At 38.6% G+C, this 13,173-nt stretch overlaps 1 protein-coding gene across 1 annotated transcript; it reads left to right on the forward strand.

Annotated features, from left to right (window-relative positions):
* Positions 1-788: 788 nt before the first annotated feature.
* Positions 789-11,546, forward strand: ALCAM (activated leukocyte cell adhesion molecule; the record flags this gene model as incomplete). The annotated part of the gene is made up of 8 exons (XM_010154759.1): positions 789-947; positions 2,649-2,778; positions 7,512-7,624; positions 8,514-8,649; positions 8,725-8,858; positions 10,321-10,453; positions 11,086-11,124; positions 11,425-11,546. Coding segments are annotated over 8 exons (966 nt in total), but the record flags the coding sequence as incomplete, so codon positions are not given.
* Between the last annotated feature and the right edge of the window lie 1,627 nt (positions 11,547-13,173).

Genomic DNA, 13,173 nt, shown 5'->3' on the forward strand with positions numbered 1-13,173 from the left:
TGTACTGCGTCTTAATGCAAGACTGGCACCTGTGGGGGATTTTGTTTATTCCTTGAAATTAAAACAGTGAGAGTTATCTGCCCATATTATTTCCTTTAAGATTCTTCATTTTACTTTGATTTTGAAAAAATTATGTTTAGACTTCTACTTAGGAAGAATAGCATCTATTAAAGTATACTCTGTCTTTGCCTTAAAAAAATTACCAAAGTAAAATGTAACTTACAGTTCAGCTTCACTGAACATGACAGAAGTATGTTACACTTACAGTTCTGTTGGCTGTGTTAAGGGTCCTATTATGTTCACCAAATTAATCTTTCTGAAAGCCTGTAGTGATCAGCATATAGAATAGGCTGAACATAGTCACTTAGTTCATATTTCTTTCTTTTTAATGCAAGAAGGCTATTATCTAGTACTAATGCAAGGCATCGCGAGCTTCAGTTGTTTTTCTGATTGCTGCAGTCCTCCACAAACGGTGAGCTTCACAGCAGACAAGTTAATCCCCCATAATGAAATCACACCGTGAAACATTCATTCTGGCCAGGGTTTTTTTTCTTTTAAGCACATGACATGGTTGTAATCATTACTATTTCAGTTACAGATATTTTGGTAAAGAAAAATGAATTTTGTATCATGTGGGTTCACTAGCAAAAACCTAGGAAGTACAATTAACTTCAGTTCTTTTATAGAAAGATCTACACATGCTAATACCTTTGCCTGCTTGATGATAAAGTCGTGTAAATTCAGCCATTAGTACCGTATGCATAGTGGTACTGTGTGGGGTTTTGCAGGAGCTATTAAATGTGTACGTTATTTTCACAGATCCGACAGAGAAGGTGACTATTCAAGTGCTGTCACAAAGCAGTACCATTAAAGAAGGCGATAACGTCACGCTGAAGTGCTCAGGAAACGGCAACCCTCCTCCACAGGAGTTCCTGTTCTACATTCCAGTAAGTCCTGCCTCGCTGTCCCTGCGCAGTGAAGTATTCTGTATCGTACCTTCATGCAGACATTGCTACATGTCAGCGTGTGTGATTTTATAGCAAATGAAGGATGGAATTCGGTGCGACTAAGACTGAAGATGGGCATTGACCATTACATCAGACTCTGAGAATACCTCACCTGAGTTGGCCAAATATTTGGGGAAAAAACCCTCTCCTTCCCCCAACCCCACCTAAAGTGTTTTTGGGTTTGGACCTACTAGAGGTTTCTAGGCTTCATTTCCCATCATCAGATATTTTGATAAGAAGCAGTTTTGACTAAAGCGGTCTAGCATCTTGAATAAAACCATCTCATCTGTTGTCAAAACAGACAAAAATCCAGCAGTGAAAGTACAGGAAATTAATTCAGCTACGTTTTGGACGTTCACAGATGACTCCATTGTGCAATTGCTTTTTGTTAGTTAATTAATTCATTGTTGGGTGGCATAACAACACAAAAAAGAACAAATGTGACAGCACAGGAGAAAGTGTAGAACAAATCTGTCAAATGCATAAGATGCAGATTGAGAAAAATAAAGGCTTTGGTACCATTAATCTTCTTAGTATTGGTGAAATCCACAGACAGATGTGGCTTTATATTCTAAGATTCCTAGTCCTGCTTCTTTCCTATTTTATATCCCTTGTTTTGTTCCTACTGCAGTAGTGAGCAGAGATGATCTTGAGAGAGGCCAAAAGCAGTGGCATGTTTTCAGGTATTTCAAAAACTGCATGTCGCCCTTTGAATATAATCCTCATCTACTCTGGACTCTTGGCATGTTTGAATTGCTGAAGAGCAGCAAGGGAAGCTAGGAGCTGAAGTCCTCTTATCTCAGAACAGCCATTTAGATTCAGTGACTCATCCCAGGGACTCACTATATGCCAGGGGAAAAGTGTATGGTATCTCTCCTTGCTCCACTATCACGGCAAGTGAGCTAAACACCCAAGTTTGCCTTATCGTCAGTCTCCCTGCTACCTGATACTGGTGCTTTCAAGGAGAGCTGGAGATGGTCGTTTCTCTGCAAGACTTACGGGTGTTGTAAATCTCTGGATTCAGAGATGCGTATTAGGGTTTCATTCTGTGCTTGTCTCCAAGCTGATCAGTCAGTTGTAATCGGGGAGAAACCATGGAACTGGACAGCCAGAAGGCAACACTTGCTGGCTAATTCAAAACATCAGTTTCTGTAGAAAGCTGCTTATAATATAGTGCATACCCTAACAGGCCCCAAACCGTGATGGGGAATAGAGCAAGGTTTGCTTGTGCTGTTTAAATGTGTAACGTACTTCTCTTCATTCCATGATTTTTCCTAAACTGGTTATATCATTTCATTTAGGAACACAGTTGGGTTTGCTCTTGATTTCTACAACACTCTCTTCTTTGTAGACTGTTTCAGTCTTCTCGCCTTTTTCTTTCTGCTAAACTTCCAAATTTAGTATTTTAATGTCTCTTAAAATAAGTTAGTCATTCAAATAGAAGACTTAGGTCTTAATTGTAGGTGTTTTTTAAAACTATGGTGTCATGCAGGAAATAGACCTTAGTATTATTAATAGGTGATGCTGTGTCTGTATGTATTTTGGAGTATCTCACCATCGTTATAATAAAAAAAATAGTCAACACAAATTAATGCTTTTAACAGGCCCATATACAATAAATGTTTTGTTTTCTATCCACAGGGAGAAACAGAAGGTATAAGAAGCTCAGATACTTACATAATGACAGATGTGAAACGAAATGCAACAGGAGAATACAAGTGCTCTCTGACTGACAAAAGCATGATGGACTCGACCACCATCACTGTGCACTGTAAGTCATTGCGTTTTGTGCTCCTGGTTAGGACACAGACCCATCTTGGACCTTCTGGGAAGGTCGCTCTCTGCTTTACTTAGGTAGATGAGTCCAGCTAACTTACAGAACTGAATGATGTGGTTCGTTTGAAGTAGTGTAAGGTCACTTTTATTTTTTCTAGTGTGTCTCTGTTTGAAAACCTTAACATTTTCAATTTGTCAGCTTAGATACAGAGTCACTTTATGTAACCTTTGTGTAGTACCTGATGATACTGCACTGTCAAATACAGTGAAAGTCCTAGTATTTTATGTTTCACTCGTGAACGTATATATGGCAAAATTATTCTGCTCCTGCTGTGCTTTATAATGTGTTTGTGCCTCAAACACACAAGCTGGCCCACAGTGGTATCACTGAAGGTCATTCTTCTTAGTCAAACTGGCATTAGTCGAATATCCTTTCATCTTATCTCAAGGGGGTTAACGTGTAAGGAGTCTACGGAAGGGACTTAATTCATTATGTTCGCACAGGACAAGGTGCTTTTCTGACTTTTCCCAGAACCATCAGAGCCACAGAGCTCAGTAAAGTTTCTTTAGCTGGATACTGGAGCATTTACTCACACTTTATCAGCAACACTTTAAAAGCAGCCATTGAACTGGCTGAAGCAGTGGCTGCTTTTCAATGATTGCTTTTAATTTCTTTATGTGAGAAAACAAGAGCAGGAGCTCTCTCAAACTTTGTTATACTGTCACGGGCTGTGAAATCAGACTCAGGCCAGTGGTAGTATGTTTCCCCTAAAAAAAACCATCAGTGGTCTGTACTCTTCCCAGTAGCATAAATACCTTTAATAGTTTACAGGTTCAGAGGGACGTGACTGATGATGAAGTTTAAGGCTTCCACAGTCTTACATAAAAAAAAACCCTTCATGTTTGTATACTTGGTTTTGATTTTTTTGTTTCCTTGGAGGAGGTACAATGCCTGCAGCATGTATCTGTACATTTATAATTACACCATTCCATGAATATTTTGCATTTGATAAGGTTATCTGCTGTTTTCCTACCCGCCCCTTCTGAAGAGAGATCTGCACCACTGCTGCTAGCTGTCCGGTATCAAAGGTAGCTTGCTGGTAGTGTGCTGTAGTACAACTGACCCTTGTATTTTACTTCAAGTGGATTGCATGTCTACTTGTACTTCCGTAAATAGTTACTCTAAAGAATGGCTTCCTCAGCTCCAAGTTATTTATAACAAGCCAGTTTTCCTTTCTCTGCTATTTTGTCTGTGTGTCAGAAGAGCTTTACTACACGAGAGAAGCATGTATTTTCTTGACAGAAGTCTTTTCAGTGTTGGCAGCTAGTGCAGCTACTCAGAATTCATAGGTACAATCTAGTACGCTACTGCTTTGCTTCACTTCAGGTTCATTTTGTTTTGTTTTTCTCAAACACCTCAAGCAAAAGCTTTATTGCAGATAAAGTGAGGTGCAGAGGCCTGGAGTAGTTCTGTAATCCCTGAACGCCCAGACCATGCCCTGTCTTTAAGCTACTTTGGTGTCTTGGCTTCTGCTGGTCTGAAACATTTCTGCAGCATGCTGAACTCCTGAAAAACTCATAAAACTTATAGATGCTTTATAGTATCTTCCTTCATCTTTCAATTTCTTACTTTATATTAATTTTCCAGCATAACTCAGTAAATTTAGTGCTTTCTCCTTCTAATGTACTTATATCTGGGACAAAACCTGTTTACAACCACATGAACTGCTATAGAAGCACGCCCTGTCTGAGCCAAGGAAAGCAGCTAGCGGTAGGGGACTTCCCTCAGCTAGGAAGAAGCAGGTAACAGTCTCAACCCACAGTCCCTTTTCTTTCTCTCTTGGTGTAACTGTTTCTGCATGTAAAACCCAGTATGGAGTAGGGCTGTGGACCTTCCTCTTAGTGATACTTTCCTTTCTGCTAAAATGCGTATTCTAGGGAAATAGGCTTGCAAACCTTCCTGTAAATTAAAGGTTTTAGAAATCTAGCATTTGTGTTTCTCCATAGGTATTTTTCATAGTCGTCTTGTGCTACAGATTCATTGAAAATAGAGGGGAAATCACCTTTTGAATATTGGTATGGAAACAAATCTATTCTTGGTATACTAGGAAAGCATCTGATTGTCTGCTAGTGTGTTTGGGGGGTTCAGACTACAGGCAAGTGCATAGTCATATTCCATCGAAGGCCTCCTTTAAATGCTGGGAGCCTGTCCTATATTTGCAATAGAGTTACAAAACTGAAGTATCTGCTGCGGTCTTGCCCACATTAATTCCATACCTCTCACATGATGTGGTAATACATGCGGAACGCACTCTTGGTCTCTTCCCTGTGCTACTTGGTATGCAAAGACAGCACTGAAATCAATGCAAGACTTTAAGTGAGACCACATTAAGAGCTAGCATATATTGAAAATGGTGCCTGATGAGAAGTTTGTTTATGAAGAGCATTTCAAAACCAAATGGGAAACGTATGGAAAATTCTTGCAACCGAGTTTTTCTTTCAATGGCTAAGAAAACTAATTTTGACAGTCTTGCTGTATGCAAGAACTATTTTGTCCTTACACTTCTGTACCAAGAAGAGATTATTTACTAATGGAGCATATAAGTTGAGAGGTAAAAGTATCTACATCACATTCTTTCTGTGGACCCTACAGATAAACTGGCAGAATATTAATCCAAATCAAATTTCTCTATGTAGGGTTCCTGGAGGGGATCCTATGTTAAACAGTAGCTTAATTCTGTACTTGCCTCATAAATCACCTTACAAATACTGCTCTGAGCGATGCAGTTCATCTCACACACTGTAAATTCTCCTGAACTTCTATAGCAACCAAGACCACTGTGTGAGCGGGATTGTAGTCTCAGTTATACCACAGAAGGGGGGGCACAGGCGTGCTAACCTGGAAGGCTGGGCTGAAGGATTGCTCTGGGCTCGGTGTCAGTCTTGCCTGAGATGAAGGCCAAAAATGTAATTAGTTTCTGCTTCCTGTGGTGTATGTGAGAGGAATCCTTCCTGTATGGTGGTTGGTGACCTCTTGAGTTTGAGGTGCTGTCTTGCTTCAAAGAACAAAAGGTTTAAGTAGATGTTGACATAAGGTCACCTGGGCAGGGGGGAGCGAAGTGAATTTTATCATTTTCTTCAACCACCCCTCTGCTTTGGTTGTATGTGCTCAACAGTAACAGAGAAAGAAGGAGCACACCCCCTACAACATCTGAGTCAATATACAAATGCTCACTGGCTGAGCTTGACTTTTTTATTATTATTTATTCCTTTTCTTTTTCTCCTTGTGGAAGTAATGGTAAGATCTGGAGAATCCTGTTAGTTTGGTTGCATTTACGAGTTTGGAGAAGCAGGGGGAGAAATCCCCATAGGAATACAGAAACAAAATGCCCTTTTTCTCTTTGGTAAGATCTTTGCTTTACTCAGGCACAGTTCTTGTGACCTCTCAGACGAGGTGTTGGACTCATAACACAGATGATGATGCAGACTAAGAGTACAGGATGGGACCCGAGTTGTTCCCTGAAGTTCTGCCTTCGATTACAGTGGTGTTCCCAGGGCAACCACTGAATGAAGCCAGTAGCTAAGCTCACTGTTTTGTTAAGGAAAACTCACTGTTTTCCCTTTCCTCTACCAACTGTGATTTTGCTTCAAGCTTTTTTTTTTTTTTTTTACCCGGCTCTGCTTAAAAGCCCAAAGGGTGTTTTGTAGTCCTTTTCCAGCAAGTACTATATTCGTGATGAAATCCTGTGTGCTTGCCATTTGAGAGCGTGTGTGTGTGCTCACGCATCTGTGATAGTCATTCGACCAGGCAACTTGGCTTACAAGCAAGGCACTGTGAGAGGGGGAAGCAAAATAGAGGTTTAGCTTGGCAAACTCTGCTTTTCTTTCAGTGTAGGATTTTTTTGTTGTTGGGAAAAAGAAATCACTAGCCTGCCAAATCCATATACTAAGAAAAATCTAGAGCAGTGTTCCCTGATCTTTCTGTGACCGGCTCTCACCCTGCCTTGTGTCAAACACAGCTATCACTGACTGCAGTTTCCCTGGAGCCAAAACAGGTCAGGCAAAGCTGGGACTCTGAGTTACACAAAAATGGCTTTTTAAGTTACAAATGCAAACAAAAGTGCCTCGTGTGTGGCACCCCAGCCCTATAATGCAGACTCCCCACTTGGTATCATGTCTCGCTTACCCTGTATTGACCATCCTCGTTCTCCAGATGCTGAGGATAAAAATCAACTTGTTTTATCAGATTCAAGAATGTGCCCCCTTGTCCTCCTATCCTCTTCTCCACGTTTACTGTTTAGCCTAATCTGTCCCCACCTGCATGAGTCCTCCCCTGAAGATACATTTTTACCTGGTCCATAGCAAGCTGCAGTCTGTCCTTCCCCTTTCGAGATGCACGTGCTGCTATGTGAAGCACTACTTCTTGTACCTCCTCTGTCACTCCTTCAGCAGTACAAGGGGAAAAAAGTATCCATTTGTCTAGTGATTAGTGAGTTTTTGCTTTTCGTTTTATCCTATAATTACAGCAAAAATGTGAATGTTCTGCAATGCCAATTTTAGAATAATTCTCTCTTCTCCCTTACTTGTAAAATTGACTTAGATTTTATTGAAGAAATGAAATCTTGAATTTAATGAGTACAATTAGTCACATTTTCTTTCCTTGGTAAGCCTTGAAAGGGGCCAGTGCTTTCCAAGATTAACTTTTGACAAATGTTCCTTCTGTCCCAGATTTGGATTTGCAGCTTACTCCTAGTGGAGAAGTCACAAAACAGATTGGAGAGGCTCTGCCTGTGTCGTGCACGATTTCTTCTAGTAAAAATGCAACTGTGTTTTGGATAAAGGTCAGTAACTCCTCTACTTCACACTTCATCTGAGTGTTCACCTCTTCCTATTACTGCTGCTACTTCAGGGTTTTGGAAGGAAGCCTTTCATGGGGCTTTTTAAAGAATATTGTTAAAATGGTGACATATGGCTAAAATGAGAGCTGCTGACTCGAGTTGATGACTGAAAATCGGTTACTGCAATTACCAGCTCAGTTTTCAAATGGAGAGAAGTAATGCCTGCTGTAACACAAATACAACTTTTTTGAAATAGTCTATACAAGGCCCTTTGAGAATCAGGTCCCTCTAAGAAGGAAAGCCCATTTGGAGGAATTTGGATTCATTAATTGTTTTCTCAGAGGCAAGCCTTGTCTTGGTTCCAATAAATGTAATAAAAGGGCAAGGCAGGTTGAGATATCAGGTCTTAGCAACTGGTGTTCAGTGGTTAGTGAAAAAAGGTAGCTGTCATAGTTGGTGGGTTTAAACTAAACCTGTACTGCTGGAAATGAAAAATAATGATACCTGATGGATGTTTAGGAGCATATGATGATCTCATAAGCCTGGCTTAGAGGAGAATTCTCTGTCTCAGTTTGTATGACCAGTGATTTTGGCCAGCCTACTAGAAAAGCTCAGAACTAATAATTGATCCCATCTATGCCCTTGATTAGAAAGCAAAGTCGTTCAGGAAGGGAGGTGGCTTTCATAGGTCTACAGTAGTCTCCAAACTTTTCATGCTGTTATGTTGCTGTGGGTTATTCAAATGCAGTTATTAATGGGGGAACACTTTAAAAATAAGGCTCTAATCTACCAAAGCATGTGAAAAACTCTGTTGATAGTAGTCACATCTATAATTTAGAGGTTAAGGTGTTCTGAGTTAGAGTTACCAGAGATTAATTTCTTACTTTATCAGGACAATACCAGAATGCAAACAAGTCCATCATTTTCAAGTCTTCAGTATCAAGATGCTGGAAATTACATCTGCGAAACCACTCTACAGGAGGTTGAAGGGTTAAAGAAAAGCAAGACACTTAAACTTATTGTGGAAGGTAAGGGAGCAGCTAGCTATGATTATTAATTGCCCTTTTCAAATAAAATGGTTAACTGTAATATTTTCGTTGTAGGAAAACCTCAAATCAAAATGACAAAGAAAACCAACACAAATAAAATGTCAAAAACAATTGTCTGCCATGTGGAAGGGTTCCCCAAACCAGCAGTGCAATGGACAGTTACGGGTAGTGGAAGCATCATCAATAAAGCAAGTATCTTTATTATTACTTTATTCACCAAAGAAAGTGCGTAGGAGGTGCAATTTAAAATCAAGCAACGTTTTCCAGGTAGTGGGATTGAAGAAACTAAGTCTATTTCATTTATCTAAGAGAAGGTTAAGCGGTACCTGTAGCTACGTGGTACTTACATGGGTGATTTCTGATGATAAAGGTCTTTTGAATATGGCAGTTGAAGGCACAGAAGATCCAGTGGCTACAAGCCAGAGCTGGAAGGAAAAAGAAAAAGTTACGAATGAAATAGGCATTTTTAAGTGAAGGTACTGGGTCGTTTTATCTGGGTAATGTGGTGATTTTGCCATTGCATAGAGAATTTACAAGTAATGATGGAACTATAGAACTTATATTAGAAAGCAAAGAGATATTTGATGGAGACATTAACTGGGTGAAATGTAATTAAATGTGGCAAGTAGGATCCAGAAAATATAGCCAACAGAGTCGCTTATGGGCTTTGCAGGGCTTTTTTCCTAATTTTTATAGTTGTTTTTGTATGGCTATACCTGTTGTTTCTCACTGGAAAGAGAACAGAAAATGCAGTTATCCTGGGGGAGAAATAAGGACTACCCATATACAGCAGGAAAAATACCTGGCCGATAAGCAAACTGAAGTATTTTCAAATTGATTACCAAATCACATGCAAAGCATTGCCACATTTTGCCTTGGCAGGAAAGATAAATGACACATCTATACAAGCAGCCAGAGACTGGAAGTACAATGCACGTTGCTTCTGTAGATTCCATTACTCCATTAGGCTGTGCTTTAATCCTACAGAAATTATGTGTAGCTGTCAAAATTTGTCCATTTACTTGAAGCTGTAGGGCGGGAATTGTATGGAAGCTATATAAATGATTGAAAATTGTCTTAATCTAAGAATGATGTACAGCAAAATTAAGGAGCAACTTCACATCTATATTACAGTGCAGATATTGCAGGTACTACTAAATGCATGTAGCTGGGCAAAATAGTGCTTAGTGTGGAAGTAACTTGGAAAGCTAGGAAGTGGGAAAACTTTGTGATTATTTTCCTTATAAAGACATAAATGACAAACAGCAAGATGGAAAGAAATGAGACCTTAGGAACTTGGGTTTGGGTTTTCCTTTAAGAATTTTGTCACTTGGAATTTTTTTTTAATAGTCGAAAGAAACAGTATCAAACAGACAATGAGGTTAACTCTCTCAAAAATGCCTCTGTATCAGTGCACATCATCCAAAATGTAGCTATAACTGGTTATCTTGGCCAAAGTCTTTTCTTGCAAATATTGACAGTACAATTTAATAAAATAAGGCATTATTTCTATTGCTGCTGTTTGTAAAACTGAAATATTAGTTGAAACTTACTCCCCTCTGGCCATTTTCAGTGTGCAATGCAGGTATTGTTCTTTGTATTTTTCAAGGATACTAATCTTCCTTTTTTTTTTTTTTCCTACCATTTCAGACAGAGGAGACCAAATATGTTAATGGAAAATTTTCCAGTAAAATTGTAATTGCTCCTGAGGAAAATGTGACTTTAACTTGCATTGCAGAAAATCAACTAGAAAGAACTGTGACCTCCCTGAATGTCTCTGCTAGTGAGTGTCTTGCAAAGACCATTCCCTTAAAGTTACAGTTTCACATAAAGTACCCTCACTTCACACTCATATGAGGAGTAGGTGTGCATAGCAATGCTGATACTAAGATATTTAACCTTTTTGTCTTAAGCAATTGTAAATCCACTCTGGATCAGTAGAACATAAAATTTATTGATAGATTTCTGCATGAAGTCACTTAAGTCTTCAAGATTTTCTTGGCAGGCTATGTCATGTATGCAATATATGATTTACAACAGTAAATAATATTACAAAATAATATTACAAAATCATATTACAACAAAAGTATTGCAAAATTGCACATTATTGATGAGATAAAGTCTTTATTTATTACTAAATTAACATCATATTTTAGCTCAAAATTCCAGTTTATTAATACTGGTATGGCTTGAGTCAGAAATCAGTTATGCTGACCTTTAATCAAATGTCACTTTTTAGTGATGAAATGTAGTGAGAAGCTACAGTTTGTGGAAGGTAGCAAAGAAATACTCAGAAATATTTCTGGGGTTAGTATTACATGTTTTAAGTAAGATTCTTCAAAAATAGGCAATTAAAGGTGTGTTCAGATGTAATACATTTTGTCTTAAAATTAATTTTAACATTTTTCATTTCAGTAAGTATTCCAGAATACGATGAGCCAGAGGATAGAAATGGTATGTATGGTTTCCTATCTTTGTAACCCTTTTTGTTGTTTGTCTCAGTTCAAGGCCTATGTTGTGCCACTGAACAATCTCCACTTTCCCTCCAAGTTGGACTCAATTTGAAATAGCTGGTGCCACGATTGACTAAGAGTGTGACTTTGTCAAAGCTTTAAAGGTGGTTTTTATGAACAATGCCTACTTTTTTAAAAAAATTCTTTTTTAACTCCTTGTTTCTGATGGAAATTCGTTAGCCATGGTGTAATGCTTTACCTTGTCATAGGTCACCTCATTAACTTTTCTTCTTTGCTTCAGATGACAACAGTGAAAAGGTTAATGACCAGGCAAAGCTAATAGTGGGGATTGTAGTCGGTCTTCTGCTGGCTGCTCTGGTTGCAGGTGTTGTCTACTGGCTCTATGTGAAGAAATCAAAGTAAGTATTTATGGAAAACTTGATACTAAATTGAAAAAAATAATAATGATAAGCAGAAATGTATGTTTTTCTGTTTTCCTTCCAGGAGTCTGAGTGGGGAAAAGTTGTTAGAGTAGGTGCATTCAATAGAGAAAGGAAACTTGGTACCTCTGACTGGCATGTCTTAATCCTTAACAGGACTCATCTCCTGGAGGTGGAGTTCCAAGTTTTTTTGTAGATCATTACCTGTACAGACAGAGCTTCTCTTTCCTGACAGCCAAGTCTGTGCCGATTCTTGCATTTAAATATAGTACCTGCTATTTAGTTGTGGGATGTTACCTCTGTGTGGCTTTACTGGTACTAGAAACTGTCTTCACTTAGAAGTTGGGCAGCTTGTTTGCTTTAAAAATGGAATAAATTACAGAATTAATCTAAACCATCTCAGGGAGAAGAGAGATCCTTAATCCATTTATACTTTGAGATTTCTGAAGTCAAATAGGTAAAGATAGACCTTGTGTTGCCGAAAATCTAGCAGCTGTCACCCAAATCACTCTGTTTTAGCCATCCTAGGCATAGTACAGGATTGGCCAGTGAGGCCTGCTTGCTGTCAAGTTTCATTATTACCACACAGGCTTGCTTCAGAAAATAAACTTGATGATCCCAAAAAGTAACCATGTTTCTCCATCCTGTTAAAGATGGCCATGAGTGTATGTCATTTGGCCTCATCCCCGTAAGTTTGTCTCCAGGGAGAACTGAGGGCAGGCTTGCTCTCTGAAGGGTTCCTTACAGCTGCTTCTTAACAAGGAAGATTAAGGGAAGATTATGCTTAACATGCAGAAGTCAGTACAGGTATAGAAACAATTTTAAGGTTCTTTCTATGACCTTTCATTAAAATTAGATCAAATGAGATCTAAAATATACCAGTGGGATTTTATTGTGAACAAATGTGTTTTCATTGATGCGAAAGTACAACAAGGAATTCTCCATCTGCTTGAAAATACTCTTTTTTGGATAATACATAAGGATTTTACTCCAGCCATAACTGAGGAGGTTTTGGATGTTTTTCAAGTAAAGAATTGCTATAAATTACCCAAGCACAGAACTACAATCAGATATTATACAGGTAAAAAATACTTTTTGCAAAGCTTATGCTTCTTCTGGTAGAAATTAAAAAGTAATAATAATGTCGAACAACTCCCACACTTTGCTACTCATGTAATAATGCCTATTATTTTGTCTTTCCTTTTTGAATATGGAATCGGTTCACTAAGGGTGGGTTTTTTTCTTTTTTCTTTTTGAAGAGGTTGTTTGGGTATAAGGAGGGCAGAGAAGTTAAAGTATCTTTTCTTGTACCATTATGTAGTGTGGGGAGAGCTAATAAGAGTTGTAGAATATAGCATGTCCTTTGCTGAGTTTATGACTTAAGATGACTTTTTCAGTTTCAAAGATAGTATACAGGATATTCTAAACGGACAACACTTCTTTTCCTCATGCTCAACTTCTACAAGTTTAGAGTAAAAATGAGAGCTAGAATTGATTACACAGGTTCACTGGGAACAAAATAAAATCCCCTTTATAGGTAGATAATAGTCTCCATATGTGATACACGGTTGCTGGCCAAGAAACCCTTACCTGGACTTGTGCAAAGCATT

This window comes from Eurypyga helias, unplaced genomic scaffold (assembly GCF_000690775.1).
Source record: "Eurypyga helias isolate BGI_N326 unplaced genomic scaffold, ASM69077v1 Scaffold9237, whole genome shotgun sequence".
Classification (NCBI taxonomy): Eukaryota; Metazoa; Chordata; class Aves; order Eurypygiformes; family Eurypygidae; genus Eurypyga; species Eurypyga helias.